This window comes from Schistocerca americana, chromosome 9 (genome assembly GCF_021461395.2).
Source record: "Schistocerca americana isolate TAMUIC-IGC-003095 chromosome 9, iqSchAmer2.1, whole genome shotgun sequence".
In the NCBI taxonomy this organism is placed as follows: domain Eukaryota; kingdom Metazoa; phylum Arthropoda; class Insecta; order Orthoptera; family Acrididae; genus Schistocerca; species Schistocerca americana.
The window spans coordinates 84526298-84542928 of record NC_060127.1 but is presented as its reverse complement, the minus strand read 5'-3'; the positions used below and the strand labels follow the sequence as shown (position 1 = coordinate 84542928).

The window sequence follows — 16631 nt, the reverse complement described above, 5'->3', positions numbered from 1 at the left end:
GAGCGCTGCGCCTGCGCTGTTGTGCTTAGTGGGGCGCGCTCTAGTGGGAAAGTTGTGTACGCGCTGACTACGCGGAACTATGTACAAAACACATAGAAAGGTAAATTGAAGATGTTAGATGGCGGTCAGTTTGGCTCTAGGAAAGATAAAGGCGCCAGAGAGTCACTTCTGTTGTTGTAGTTGATAATGGAAGCAACACTGAAGAGAAATCAAGAGGCGTTTAGCAGATTTGTCGATTTGGAAAAAGTGTTTGACAATGTGAAATGGTGAAAGATGTTCGAAATTCTGGGGAATTTACGGATAAGTTACAGGGAAGGACAGTTAACACACAGAATGTGCAAGAACCAAAAAGGAACAATAAGACTAGAAGACCAAGAACGAAGTTTCGAATTAAAAAGAGTGTAAGACATGGATGTAGTCCTTCACCCCTGGTGTTCAATCTTTACGACGAAGAAGCAATGATAGAAATAAAAGAGAGGTTCAAGAGTGGGATTAAAATTCAAGACGGAAGGACGTCAATGTTAAGACCCACTGTTAACATTCCTGTCCTTAGTGAAAGTGAAGAAGAGTTACAGGATGCACTGAATAGATCGTGCAGTCTAGAGAGCATATAATATGGATTGAGAGTAAACACGGAAGAGACGAAAGTAATGAGAAGTAGCAGAGATGAGAGCATCGAGAATCTTAACATCAGAACTGATGATCACGAAGTAGATGAGGTTAAGACAGTCTGAAACTTCATGGCAGATTAAAACTATGTGCCGGACCGAGACTCGAGCTCGGCACCTTTGCCTTTCAATCCTGAGTAGCTCAGATGGTAGAGCACTTGCCCCCGAAAGGCAAATGTCCCGAGTTCGAGTCTCGGTCCGGCACACCGTTCTAATCTGCCAGAAAGTTTCATATCATCGCACACTCCACTGCAGAGTGAAAATCTCATTCTTAAGACATTCTGCTAGCTAGGTGGCAAAATAACCTATGACAGATTGAGTAACGAGAACATAAAAAACAGCCCAGAATGGGAAAAGGGACATTTATGGCCAAGAGAAGTCTGCTAGTGTCAAACATAGGTCTTAATCTGCAGAATAAATTTCTGAGAATGCGTGATCGGGGCTCAGCATTGTATGGTAGTGAAATATGGACTGTGGAAAAACGAAGCAGAAGAGAATCGAAGTATTTGAGATGTGGTGCTACAGAAGAATGTTGAAAGTTAAGTGGACTGATAAGGTAAGGAATGAGGACGTAATACGTGGAAAACACTAACAAGAAGGAGGGAGAGGCCGGCTGTGGTGGCCGTGCGGTTCTAGACGCTTCAGTCCAGAACCGCCGCGACTGCTACGGTCGCAGGTTCAAACCCTGCCTCGGGCATGGATGTGTGTTGTTGTGTACATAGTTCCGCATAGTCAGCGCGTACACAACTTTCCCACTAGAGCGCGCCCCGCTAAGCACAACAGCGCAGGCGCAGTGCTCGTCCATCTCTGCACTACGAGATGGCACTGCCATAGAGACGGACCAAATTCTGCATCCGCCGATCCGCATATTAATATGTAACGGAGCCAATGAGATTACTGCTTACGTAGAACTTTTTCTCCTCACGGATCACATTCGCGCAGTGATGCATGAACGTGCGAGGTAATATAACGAGTGTACAGACCTCCAATTAGTCAGTCTGTACCATATTCCTGTACATAGCCATGAAGATAAATGTATAGACACTTTTGTCAAGTATCAGAGATGTATGTGAGAATAAGATTAACGTACCAAGAGCAAAGGAACTTCAGATTGTCAATTGTAAACAGCATCCAGAATCAAGTTACTTAATGTCTATGCATTTTATTATTTTAATAAATGTGTGTGAAAATTAATCAAGTTCTGTTTAAACTTGGTCACCGTCAATCTGCTACTCTAAGCGTGCAAGTGGCATTTATATTGTCTGATCTAACGGCAGAAGATAAACACGCCACGATAAGACCACGAGACGTATTGCTGACACTCGCCTACTTCGTTAGAGCGACAAGTCAATTAATCTGATGGTGTGTGTACTGAAGGTCTTACAGTATGCACACCACATGTGTGATGTCCTTAGGTTAGTTAGGTTTAAGTAGTTCTAAGTTCTAGGGGATTGATGACCTAAGATGTTAAGTCCCATAGTGCTCAGAGCCAATATTTTAGGGAATTGGTTTAAAAAATTTATTTCAAAGGCCCCAGTCAGATCTTTCTCCCAGAGCAACTTCGGCTGTGCCTACGTGACACAAGTTGTCTGTCTTTCAGGGCCGAGGCAGTTCCGTCCAGTTGAAGCTGCTGACAAGAGACGCCTTGAGCCTTCTGCTGAAACTACTACCGAACTCACGCCATCGGTTTTAGCTAATAGCGTGCGTGGGTCGCGTATGTGGAAGCTGAAACGTTTTGCAGTGCAGAACACAGTTGCTTCGTTCTCTTGTAATCTATACCTCGAGCAGGACATACGTCTTTTTTTGGGGGGTGGGGAGGAGGTGGGGGGGGGGGGGGCAGAGCCTCCGACTCTGCGTTTCACGACCGGCCACCGACAACTATTAATATGAACTGCCTCCCTTCCGATCCGCACTTATTTAGTTCTTCGACCTCCTAGACTGGCCTATACCAGGTAACTTCCGATCCTAAGCGCGCCCTTTGTGTTCCGTACACTGAAATACACTCCTGGAAATTGAAATAAGAACACCGTGAATTCATTGTCCCAGGAAGGGGAAACTTTATTGACACATTCCTGGGGTCAGATACATCACATGATCACACTGACAGACCCACAGGCACATAGACACAGGCAACAGAGCATGCACAATGTCGGCACTAGTACAGTGTATATCCACCTTTCGCAGCAATGCAGGCTGCTATTCTCCCATGGAGACGATCGTAGAGATGCTGGATGTAGTCCTGTGGAACGGCTTGCCATGCCATTTCCACCTGGCGCCTCAGTTGGACCAGCGTTCGTGCTGGACGTGCAGACCGCGTGAGACGACGCTTCATCCAGTCCCAAACATGCTCAATGGGGGACAGATCCGGAGATCTTGCTGGCCAGGGTAGTTGACTTACACCTTCTAGAGCACGTTGGGTGGCACGGGATACATGCGGACGTGCACTGTCCTGTTGGAACAGCACGTTCCCTTGCCGGTCTAGGAATGGTAGAACGATGGGTTCGATGACGGTTTGGATGTACCTTTCACTATTCAGTGTCCCCTCGACGATCACCAGTGGTGTACGGCCAGTGTAGGAGATCGCTCCCCACACCATGATGCCGGGTGTTGGCCCTGTGTGCCTCGGTCGTATGCAGTCCTGATTGTGGCGCTCACCTGCACGGCGCCAAACACGCATACGACCATCATTGGCACCAAGGCAGAAGCGACTCTCATCGCTGAAGACGACACGTCTCCATTCGTCCCTCCATTCACGCCTTTCGCGACACCACTGGAGGCGGGCTGCACGATGTTGGGGCGTGAGCGGAAGACGGCCTAATGGCGTGCGGGACCGTAGCCCAGCATCATGGAGACGGTTGCGAATGGTCCTCGCCGATACCCCAGGAGCAACAGTGTCCCTAATTTGCTGTGAAGTGGCGGTGCGGTCCCCTACGGCACTGCGTAGGATCCTACGGTCTTGGCGTGCATCCGTGCGTCACTGCGGTCCGGTCCCAGGTCGACGGACACGTGCACCTTCCGCCGACCACTGGCGACAACATCGATGTACTGTGGAGACCTCACGCCCCACGTGTTGAGCAATTCGGCGGTACGTCCACCCGGCCTCCCGCATGCCCACTATACGCCCTCGCTCAAAGTCCGTCAACTGCACATACGGTTCACGTCCACGCTGTCGCGGCATACTACCAGTGTTAAAGACTGCGATGGAGCTCCGTATGCCACGGCAAACTGGCTGACACTGACGGCGGCGGTGCACAAATGCTGCGCAGCTAGCGCCATTCGACAGCCAACACCGCGGTTCCTGGTGTGTCCGCTGTGCCGTGCGTGTGATCATTGCTTGTACAGACCTCTCGCAGTGTCCGGAGCAAGTATGGTGGGTCTGACACACCGGTGTCAATGTGTTCTTTTTTCCATTTCCAGGAGTGTATATTCTCTTTACTTTACCTAAGTTCCTGTTCTGTCATTTCACGGCAGCTCTGACTGTCCACTCACAAGTCCTGACCGCTCAATCCTGACAGCTCGACATTGTCGTCGTAAGCCGGATACAGTAACCTTCTTCCCCCTTCCCTGGCCATGTACAAAAGACAGAGATTGGAATACATGAAGCAAATAATTGAGGACGTAGGTTGCAAGTGCTGCTCAGATGAAAAGACTGGCCCAGGAGAGGGGTTCGTGGTGGGCCGTTTCAAACCTGTCAGACCACTGACTTATTGGACGCCGCTCGTACAAACTAGAGACGGGCAAACTCGTTCATCCTTGGGAAACTAGTTCACTGCTGATCGTTATTTTTTGGGAACCGTTCATTTTTACACGTTCACCGTTCATTTGTGCATGGTATATGGTTCTTATGAAAAACTGAAAACTAGTAATGTAGGTGACTGAAGGATGGAGGGCACCAAGAGGGGGCACTTGCCTACCCCCTGGAGTATAGAGTTTTTATTCATTACAGAATTCTTACACACTTTTAGAAGTACTGTCTGTGATTCTGCAGAACCTCTCGTTTATCCAACTGTAGCGTTCTGTGGCTGATCGCAGGGAGATAATATAGGGTGGCGCAGTGAAAACAGGCCCCAAGTACAGACTGCTCGCCAATTACGGACGACGTGTTACCCGTTACGAGCAGATACAACAAACAGACAAACATGTAATAATTAGGCACTGAAGAAATAACAAGCTAATGCAAGCAACAATCACGAAACAACCGATGGCGATGTGTAGAGAGCTGGAGAAGAGAACATGAAAATCTCACGTGACGCGCATGGGCTATAGCTCATGTAGTCTTGTAAACCTGTTGGTGGCTGTTTTCCAACTTAATAGACCACAAATGTCTTGTATAAAATTCTTCGTTTCGACTTCCACTACATAGCTATGCTACGTTGTAAACAATAATCGTTTACACTCTATATATACTCCACGTTTTCTCTGAGTTCGTAGGCGAAGTAGAGACTTTATGGAAGCATACAATAAAATGTGGTTTTCTCATCATACTTGCGTGAAATGCTTAGTAAAAATTAGGTTTTTATGTTGCATTATTAAAGTTAATGCAGAAATAATAATAATGATTAAGTTCACAGTAATAAAGTTTTTGGTTTGAAATGCCCTTCTGAACAAATGTTTTTGAGATAATAAGTAAATAAGATTTTATGGCAATCTTTGTCTTTTCAAATGGAGAGGCACCGCTTTCCCTACTGAGCCAAAATGACCCACAACCCACTTTTTTTTTTTCAAAGAAACCAAACTAGCAGGTAATGCAAATTGGAAATAACCGAACATAAAAATAATAAGAGCCTTCCTAAATGTAATATTTTTTGTATGAAAGACACACGAAAATCGTTTTATACGAATTTTCTTACACTAAAAATTAAGCAAATTATTGAAAGTTAGTTGCTAAGTCAAGTCAAAAAATATATGAATAACAAAAAAACTTGCCTTGTTATAAGTATGTCTGCTGCTGTTCATCGATATAATGAAGTGAGCTGATATGCCCTTTTACTACCTGAAAAGACGTACCTATTACATACAACGTAATTTTTATGTAGTTTACGTAAGTATAAAATACTTTTTGATTACCGGTCGTGGACGCTGAATAGCCAGAGTCAAGTGCAAGAACAATTTGGAACACATGTAAAATGGGCGAGGGCAGTGAACGAAACGAACAACTGGATACTGAACTAAGTAGGAGCAGTCGGCAGTAGAACTAAGACAGGTGGTCATGCCGAAGTGGCCGTGCGGTTCTAGGCGCTGCAGTCTGGAGCCGCGAGACCGCTGCGGTCGCAGGTTCGAATCCTGCCTCGGGCATGGACGTGTGTGATGTCCTTAGGTTCGTTAGGTTTAACTAGTTCTAAGTTCTAGGGGACTAATGACCTCAGAAGTTGAGTCCCATAGTGCTCAGAGCCATTTGAACAGGTGGTCATGCGAAGAACGACGAGTGCGGCCGAGGGAGACCGAGACTGAGACGAGCACAGGACCGAGGCTGGAACGAGAACTGCCGAAGTGACCGCCGCGACCGAAGTGAACTATGAACCGATCGTTCCTCGTTCCCGGGAACTATAAGTAGACCGCCGCGACCGAAGTGAACTAGTGAACTACGATCCGATCGTTCCTCGTTCCCGGGAAGTATAGGTAGACCGCCGCGACCAAAGTGAACTTGAACCGATCGTTCCTTGGAATTCGTTCCTCGGTCGTTTCGTTCATCTTGGTGAACCATTCCTTTGCACCCGTTCGTTCGCGAACTACCCATCTCTGGTACAAACACACTCACGTATTCTTCCAGCTATTCTGTAGATGGACAGTAAGTGAATTTACTTTATTTGCTATACTTTGTGGGGTTTGAATTTAGTGACCAGGAGTGCAGATATCCCTTACACAGATCTGCACAGACAGCAGGCCTGGGGAAGCTAACTGAGGCGGTGGCTCCGTTTCCGCGGTGTTCCAGGGCTGATGGTGTACTTCTGGCTGATGGTGCACAGCTACAGCCAGGAGCTGGCCTGTGGAGCTCGCCCCGCGGCAGGGAACGGCTACTGCACGGTGCCTGCAGGGGTCGCCACCCCTACCCAGGGGACCTACTGCGACGCGGATGGCATGGCTCTGACGCCGACGGCACCACCATGCTACACCAGCGTCGCATAAGGATCACCGTGTCAGCCGTGTAAGGGGACCACGTCTCCAGGCAGCTTCAGCTGATCGCAGCCTTGAACGGACCTCATCGCTGAACTTTCACCGTGACAGTCGCTGGAGGCTCGGCCTGGACCGCTTGACGATGCAGTGTTGTCATCATCCACGAAAAGACTGTCAAACATATCGCCTTAAACGCATTTTCACAGTGGGTGTAGTAGTATCATGAAATGTCTTGAAGACGCTCTACACTTGTTTGATCTTTCTAAAACGAGTATTCTACATTACTTTGAAGGTACAGGTCCAGAAATGCACATAGTAAGTATGGTTCAAATGGCTCTGAGCACTATGGGACTCAACATCTTAGGTCATAAGTCATAGTAAGTATGTATCAATCCAATGTCGGCATAATGAGACACAAACATCAAGGACCTTCACGATAGTAATAGCGTGGTTGAAATTTAATCATGTCCGCCCCCCCCCCCCGGTAGCTGAGTGGTTAACCGGCACGGTAGCTCAGCGTGTTCGGTCAGAGGGTTTAGCTATCCTCTGTAATTAAAAAAAAAAAAAAAAAAAAAAAAAAAAAAAATTGAGTGAACGGATGAACGAGTAACCTGAACGGGTGTCATCGCACGTCCGCCACGAACAAATTCAACGAACAGTATAGAACAAAATGAGATTTTATATATATATATAAAACGGTCAGCGCGACAGACTATATATATAGTGGTCAGCGCGACAGACTGTCAATGCTAAGGGCCCGGGTTCGATTCCCAACTGGGTGGAGATTTTTTCTGCTCAGGGACTGGGTGTTATGTTGTCCTAATCCCCATCATTTCATCCCCATCGAATCGCAAGTCACTGAAGCGGCGCCAAATCGAAAGACTTGCACCCGGCGAACGGTCTACCCGACGGGAGGCCCTAGTCACACGACATTTTTTTAAATTTAATCATTGGAAGTTCAATAAATACTTTGTCGGTTCAACGTAAGCGAAACCCCTCTATGTGCTTGCGGAGAGGAAGAAATTCCAAATCATATATTTCTACAATGCCCTCGGAACAGTTATCACACAAACTTTATAAAAGACATCATATTTACGCCAGTGACTGTAACACTTTCTTTATTTCACGATTGTAATTTCAGCCTTAGGCCATTATCAAGTGAAGATGTTATGGCTATTAGGCCATGTCAACCAAAAATGAGCTAACGTCTTCACTTGATAATGGTCTCAGGCCGTAATTGCGATCGTGAAATAAAGAAAGTGTCACTGACGTAAATATGATGTCTTTTATTAAGTTCTACTTGACTGTGGATCCCAGGTATTAACAGTTTATTAAATAAACATCCTTGCAAGTAATCTTCGGGCTTTTGGTCTAATCTGATGCTCTTGATACTTTCAGTGCCAAGGGAAGACCAAAGCTCAGTTAACTAACTATTTTCCTATGTGCTACTCAGTACAATTTGCAACGCTCAGCCTCTAAATGTATGTCACTATGTACCTCCTATTTGTAAGATCTGAATGCTGGTGTGTCTACACATGTGGCTATAATACACAACTCTGGCTCTTGGAAAGTGTTCTCCTGTTCTGTCTAGATGGTACTTAAAGGCTTGCAAAAATATTCAATTCTCTATCCGCAGCTTTTGAAACAATTCTCACAAAACATACAAAGAACATTTTACGGTCTCAATGCGTACCAACGGAAATTTATCATTTTTATTATGTTACCAGTAGGATTTGTATAGTATACTACCACTGTGTTTCCTGCGTTCCATTTTCGTGTTGTTTACTCGTTTTAGTATTCTCTGATTGTAAATTTCGTTTCATGTCGAATCAGTCCTTTGTTAATCCTATGTAACTTCGTACCAGGGTACGACTTGAAATAATTTCTACCACGAATTGTCAAAACAAATTTAATTACACTTCCTGTGATGAGATGACTGTATCGACACGTTTCGAAAGGCAATAAATGTAAAACATCCCATCTAGTAAGGCTACCAAGCCGGCGAAGAATACTGAAGTACTCACGTTGCCATGCTACTAAAAATGTTTTGGCCGAAGTGGCTGTGCGGTTAAAGGCGCTGCAGTCTGGAACCGCAAGACCGCTACGGTCGCAGGTTCGAATCCTGCCTCGGGCATGGATGTTTGTGATGTCCTTAGGTTAGTTAGGTTTAACTAGTTCTAAGTTCTAGGGGACTAATGACCTCAGCAGTTGAGTCCCATAGTGCTCAGAGCCATTTTAACCATTTTAAAAATATTTTGTTGTAAGAGTAATGTGTATTATCAGAGTCCGTGCCGATGTATCAGATTTCCAGTAAAGAAGACGTTATATATAATAGATGTAAATATGTGAGTATTTTATTAATAAAAGTGATGGAAATTTATGCATCCTCCTGAGTATTTTTTATTATAGTACGTTAAAACATGCACCTGTACAAAGATTGGAAGCAGGTGAAAGAACCCACTATGGTGAGAAAGTTTGAGATACTCTAACAAGACAAAAATGAAAAAATTCCAATTCGAAAATAGGAAAGTGCTCGCTGATGCGATATCGAGTCAACAATTAATTTAAACAATCATGGTTGCATAATACTTACACAAAATATATACAGCAGAATGGAAAAACTGTTAGAACTTGAATATATTCATGTTATATGGATGTTGTTTCTTGGGGGCTGAGAATGCAATGTAGATTTTTTATGACAAATACTGCACCAGTAACTTGTTAGTAATAATGAAATATTAGTAACAGGTGATTGTTGCAGTACATATTAATTCGTATTACTTCGAGAAAGAGAAGAAAAACTGGAACACACGGGGCTATACTGACCATATGGATTATCTTAGAAGGTAAGGAAATACAAACCAACGTTTATACTATTAGTAGATTGACAAACAAAGTGATGACTGGAATACATTGTTTGAAAATTTGAGAGCATCAGGGGACAAAATACAGGCAGGGAGAGTTTATCGACAACTTGCTGTTCTTCTCCCAAAGCACCCGTCTTGCGGGGAAAACAAAGTACGAATGGAAAATAAAAGAAATCAACCAAAATTGTAAAAAAAACCTAAATATCGCGAAAACCTTCCGTGATACCACACTTCTAAGGACACATTTCGATTTTACAACAATAAATGCGTAGAAACTAATTCATCACACACCAGATGCAAGATGATTGTTGTGCAATTGAAGCTATGAATGATACGAAAATGGGTTACAGACATACATAACGGTCGTAAGATGAAGTGAAAAGTGGGCAACCGTCTGTTATAAATGAAGACTTTATGCAGAAAGCTGATTCAAAATGTCAAGACTGTGAGCGTTTCACGATTATCTTCTCATTCGTCCAGTTTCAAGAAGTACTCTTTATAATAGTCCCACCGAATTCTTAAACTACCGAAAGTTTTAGCCTACATCTGCGTGTAAGTTGATTGCTCTGCAATTCACATTTAAGTGCCTGGCAAAGCGTTCATCGGACCACCTACGGAATATTTCTGTTCCATTCCACACCCGAACAGCACGCAGAAAACACGAATATTTAAATCTTCCGATTTCTCTTTATTTTATTACGATGATCATTTCTCCCGATGGAGGCGGCTGTCAATAAAATATTTTCGCATTCGGGTGAGAAAGTTGGTGACTGAAACTTCGTGAAAACTTCTCGCCGCACCGAAAAATGACAACTCAACCCGCTTATCATAGCGTGACAACTGTCTTCCCTGTTTCGTAGAGAATACAAAACGGACTGGCCTTCTATGAGCTTTTTCGTTGTCCTCCGTCAGTTCCGCCTGATGTGGATCCCATACCGCACAGCATACTCTAACAGGACGGACCAGCGTAATGAAAGCAGCATCTTTAGTAGACCTGTTGCACCTCCGAAGTGTTCTGTCAATAACACGCAGTCTTTGTTTTGCCTTGCCCACAACATTATGTATGTGATCATTCCAATTTAAATTGTTCGTAATTGGTATCCCTAAGTATTTAGTAGAATTGAGAGCCTTTAGATTTGTGTGATTTAACGTGTAACCAAATTTTAACGGTGTTTTTATAGCACCCATGTCGATTATCTCACACTTTTCACTATTTAGTGTCAATTGCCACTTTCCGCCCCATACTGATATTTTACGGAAATCATTTTGCAAGTGCTTTTGATCTTCTGATGACTTCACAAGACGGTAATTAACAGCATCATCTGCTCAGATTGTCTCCAAACTGTATTTATAGATCAGGAACATCAGGGACCTATAGTACTTCCTTGGGGAACGCTAGATATTAACTATGATTTGCTCCCTGATTTCCCGTCAGTTACTATGAACTGTGACCTTTCAGACAGGAAATCATCAATCCAGTAGCATAAGTGATACGTTACTCTATAGACACGCAACTTATTAGAAGTCGCTTGTGAGGAACGGTGTCAAAATCCTTCTGGAAGTCTAGAAATGCAGCATCAGTTTAACATCACCAGTCTATAACTCATTACTTTGTGTGAATAAACAGCTGGTTGCGATTCACAAGAACGATATTTTATGAATTCGTGCAAACAGTATGTCAATAGACGGTTTTCTTCGAGGTAATTCATACTGTTTGGACACAGTATATATTCCAAAGTCCTACTGAAAATCGACTCCAGCGATAATGGGACTGCAATTGTGTGGATTACTCCTATTTCTTTCCGTAAGTATTGCTGTGAGCTTGTTGATTTTTCGAGTTATTAGGTCAGAATTTTCGTAGAGCGAGAGGTTGTGTATGAATGGAAAATATGGAGGTATTATACAGGATGGTCCATTGATAGTGACTGGGCCAAATATCTCACGAAATAAGCATCAAACGAAAAAACTATAAAGAGCGAAACTCGTCTAGCTTGAATGGGGAAACCAATTGGCGCTATGGTTGGCCCGCTAGATGGAGCTGCCATAGGTCAAACGGATATCAACTGGGCTTTTTTTAAATAGGAACAACCATTTTTATTACATATTCGTGTAGTACGTAAAGAAATATGAATGTTTTAGTTGGACCACTTTTTTCGCTTTGTGATAGATGGCGCTGTAATAGTCACAAACGTGCAAGTACGTGGTATCACGTAACATTCCGCCAGTGCGGACAGTATTTGCTTCGTGATACATTACCCGTGTTAAAATGGACCTTTTACCAATTGAGGAAAAGGTCGATATCGTGTTAATGTATGGCTATTGTGATCAAAATGCCCAACGGGTGTGTGCTATGTATGTTGCTCGGTATCCTGGACGACATCATCCAAGTGTCCGGACCGTTCGCCAGATAGTTACGTTATTTAAGGAAACAGGAAGTGCTCAGCCACATATGAAGCGTCAACCACGACCTGCCACAAATGATGATGCCCAGGTAGGTGTTCTACCTGCTGTCGTGGCTGATCCGCACATCAGTAGCAGACAAATTGCGCGAGAATCGGGAATCTCAAAAGCGTCGGTGTTGAGAATGCTACTCAACATCAATTGCACCAGTACCATATTTCTATACACCAGGAATTGCATGGCGACGACTTTGAACGTCGTGTAAAGTTCTGCCACTGGGCACAAGAGAAATTACGGGACGATGACAGATTTTTTACACGTGTTCTATTTAGCGACGGAGAGTCATTCACCAACAGCGGCAACGTAAACCGGCATAATATGCACTATTGGGCAACGGAAAATCCACGATGGCAGCGACAAGTGGAACATCAGCGAACTTGGCGGGTTCATCTATGGTGCTGCATTATGGGAGGAAGGATAATTGGCCCCCATTTTATTGATGGCACTCTAAATGGTGCAATGTATGCTGATTTCCTACGTAATGTTCTACTGATGTTACTGCAAGATGTTTCACTGCATGAGGGAATGGCGATGTACTTCCAACATGTCCGGCACGTAGCTCGCCTGCGGTTGAAGCGGTATTAATAGCATATTTCATGACAGGTGGATTGGTCGTCGAAGCACCATACCATGGCCCGCACGTTCACCGGATGTGACGTCCCCGGATTTCTGTGTGTGGGGAAAGTTGAAGGATTTTGCTACCGTGATCCACCGACAATACCTGACAACATGCGTCAGCGCATTGTCAATGCATGTGCGAACATTACGGAAGACGAACTACTCGCTTTTGAGAGGAATGTCGTTGCACGTACTGCCAAATGCATTGATGTTGACGGACATCATTTTGAGCATATATTGCATTAATGTGGTATTTACAGGTAATCACGCTGTAACAGCATGCGTTCTCAGAAATGATAAGTTCACAAAGGTACATGTATCACATTGGAACAACCGAATAAAATGTTCAAGCGTACCTACGTTCTGTATTTTAATTTAAAAAACCTACCTGTTACCAACTGTTCGTCTAAATTTGTGAGCCATATGTTTGTGACTATTACAGCGTCATCTATCACAAAGCGAAAAAAGTGGTCCAACTAAAACATTCATATTTCTTTTCGTACTACACGAATATGTAATAAAAATGGGTGTCACTATTTAAAAAAAAAAAACAAAAAAAACAAAAAAAAAACAAAACAAAAAAGAAACGCCGTTGATATCCGTTTGACGTATGGCAACGCCATCTAGCGGTCCAACCATAGCGCCATCTGGTTTCCCCCATCAAGCTAGACAAGTTTCTTCGTTCTTTGTAGTTTTTTCGTTTGACGCTTATTTTGTGAGATATTTGGCCTGGTCACGATCTATGGACCACCCTGTATATGTCAACTATGTACTGCATGCCAATATTACGTATGTTTGCCTTCGCTAGTACTAGTATCCTATCCTTCAGATGAGTTATATAGGTCAACTGAAGAATGGGATACTAGTGTTAGCGAAAGCTAGGGTACTTGGCTTTCCTACTGTGAAACAAGTGACATTTGTAGCATTACGTCCGAAATATGGATCTAAGCGAAATACGTCCACGATCTATTTTCTCTGTACTACAATCGTTTGTTTCTCAACATTTGTGTATGTTTTTAAATCTTTGAAAAGCATCACCTGTGGTAAGTTGTGACGTCAGAGGTCAATGCCGACGGGTTGTATCACAGTATTCGGTATTCTCGGGTTGGGCCATCGCTGACCTGTAACAGGCTTGTCAAGACGTGTGCCTAAAAACGTGTCTGACTAGGTCGGGAACGCCAAACATCTGTCACAAGGAAAGTGATCTTTCGCCTCACATTCTGAATAGCGCGACGACGTACAGTTTGACGACAGGTCGTCAAGAATCGGGCGCAGCCCACTCCCACGGTTGGCATCCACGCACCGCTGCTGCTGTGTTGCGGTTTCCACGGAGACGCCGGACTGCGAACCAAGAACGTCGGGATGTGGCAGCACAGGGTGAAGCAACAAGGGTGCACCGTCCTGCGCGTGTTCGCCGTGCTCGCAGGAGCAGAGGGCATCGTGAGTACTTCACGCATTCACCTACCGAATTCATTTACTTACGGCCAACATCTACATTGCGGTAAATTCCAAGAATGATTGTGTATCGAAGTCGGAGGAGTCAAAACGATACATATCAAACGAGTGGTAGTAGATAGATTATGGAAGTCTCGTGGCCGGGCGTTATGAAACACGAACAGCTGCTAGCATGAGTTTCTTAGAAGTAGATACCTTAGGGGATGCGAAGGAACTCAAATCGCTTGATACGGGCAAGTCTTCAGGTCCAGATCGTATACCGATTAGGTTCCTTTCAGATAACGCTGATACAATAGCTCCCTACTTAGCAATCATATACAACCGCTCGCTCACCGATAGATCTGTACCTACAGATTGGAAAATTGCGCAGGTAACACCAGTGTTTAAGAAGGGTAGTAGGAGTAATCCATCGAACTACAGACCTATATCATTGACGTCGGTTTGCAATAGGGTTTTGGAGCATATACTGTATTCAAACATTATGAATCATCTCGAAGGGAACGATCTATTGATACGTAATCAGCATGGTTTCAGAAAACATCGTTCTTGTGCAACGCAGCTAGCTCTTTATTCGCACCAAGTAATGGCCGCTATCGACAGGGGATCTCAAGTTGATTACGTATTTCTAGATTTCCGGAAAGCTTTCGACACCGTTCCTCACAAGCGACTTCTAATCAAGCTGCGGGCCTATGGGTTATCGTCTCAGTTGTGCGACTGGATTCGTGATTTCCTGTCAGGAAGGTCGCATTTCGTAGTAATAGATGGCAAATCATCGAGTAAAACTGAAGCGATATCAGGTGTTCCCCAGGGAAGCGTCCTGGGACCTCTGCTGTTCCTGATCTATATAAATGACCTGGGTGACAATCTGAGCAGTTCTCTTAGGTTGTTCGCAGATGATGCTGTAATTTACCGTCTAGTAAGGTCATCCGAAGACCAGTATCAGTTGCAAAGCGATTTAGAAAAGTTTGCTGTATGGTGTGGTAGGTGGAAGTTGATGCTAAATAACAATCCACGTGAGTTCCAAAAGAAATCCGTTGGAATTCGATTACTCGATAAACAGTACAATTCTCAAGGCTGTCAATTCAACTAAGTACCTGGGTGTTAAAATTACGAACAACTTCAGTTGGAAAGACCACATAGATAATATTGTGGGGAAGGCGAGCCAAAGGTTGCGTTTCATTGGCAGGACACTTAGAAGATGCAACAAGTCCACTAAAGAGACAGCTTGCACTGCACTAGTTCGTCCTCTATTAGAATATTGCTGCGCGGTGTGGGATCCTTACAAGGTGGGATTGAAGGACGACATCGAAAGAGTGCAAAAAAGGGCAGCTCGTTTTGTATTATCACGTAATAGGGGAGAGAGTGTGGCAGATATGGTACGCGAGTTGGGACGGAAGTCATTAAAGCAAAGACGTTTTTCGTCGCGGCGAGATCTATTTACGAAATTTTAGTCACCAACTTTCTCTTCTGAATGCGAAAATATTTTGTTGAGCCCAACCTACATAGGTAGGAATGATCATCAAAATAAAATAAGAGAAATCAGAGCTCGAACAGAAAGGTTTAGGTGTTCGTTTTTCCCGCGCGCTGTTCGGGAGTGGAATGGTAGAGAGATAGTATGAATGTGGCTGGATGAACCCTCTGCCAAGCACTTAAATGTGAATTGCAGAGTAATCATGTAGATGTAGATGTAGATGATCAATTATTTGTGATCGTCATTTTTATCAGTTTTCCGATGTTCCTTTAGTTTGTGTACATTACATTCGCGCCGTAATTACTTGTGATGTGATTGGGAAACCCACACGGTTTCTGTCGATACCGAGTGTAATGTCTGCTTTCTCTCACGTTTCTTCTGCGGATTGTCTGACATGGAAAACTCTTAATTCCATGCATATGCAGCATAGTCAAATGTTTGACTTTTTGCCACAAATATGGATTTCTGCCGGACCAGGAAAGGAGGGACTGTGGTGCTGCTAAGTCTGTAAAACTTCTTAAGAGGAGTGTCGACACTGAGATACCGTTGCAATTTCATTGCGGACTTTGCGGAAAGCAAGCCAGCATCAGGAAGAATACGTGGTTCGAGTCCACCGAATTATCCATTCAGACGAGTGTAATTCTTAAGTCGTGCTGGATTCGAGATTACACGTTACAAGCCGCAGCCTCAGAAACTGAGGTATCCGCAATTACCGTGTGTGACTACTGGTTTCGCCGAGAAGTCTGTTACATGGTGCTGACAAATGATAGTGTGCCAATTGGTGGAGCGAATAAAATTGCGGAAGTAGACGAATCTCATATTGCTAGACGAAAGAACCAGAGAGGACGACCTTCTAAAAGTGAAATAGATCTGTTGTGTACATAGTTCCGCGTAGTCAGCGAGTACACAACTTTCCCACTAGAGCGCGCCCCGCTAAGCACAACAGCGCAGGCGCAGTGCTCGTCCGTCTCCGCGCTA

General features: G+C 44.2%; 1 protein-coding gene across 2 annotated transcripts in view; it reads left to right on the top strand.

Moving 5' to 3' along the window:
* Window positions 1-7348, top strand: part of LOC124551119 — a 28179-nt gene extending 20831 nt beyond the window's left edge. For both annotated transcript variants that reach the window (XM_047126067.1, XM_047126068.1), the window contains exon 6: window positions 6601-7348. In XM_047126067.1, coding sequence (XP_046982023.1) covers window positions 6601-6794 — 194 coding nt within the window. In that variant the 3' untranslated portion in view covers window positions 6795-7348. The remainder of the gene's footprint in view (window positions 1-6600) is intronic.
* Window positions 7349-16631: the final 9283 nt, after the last annotated feature.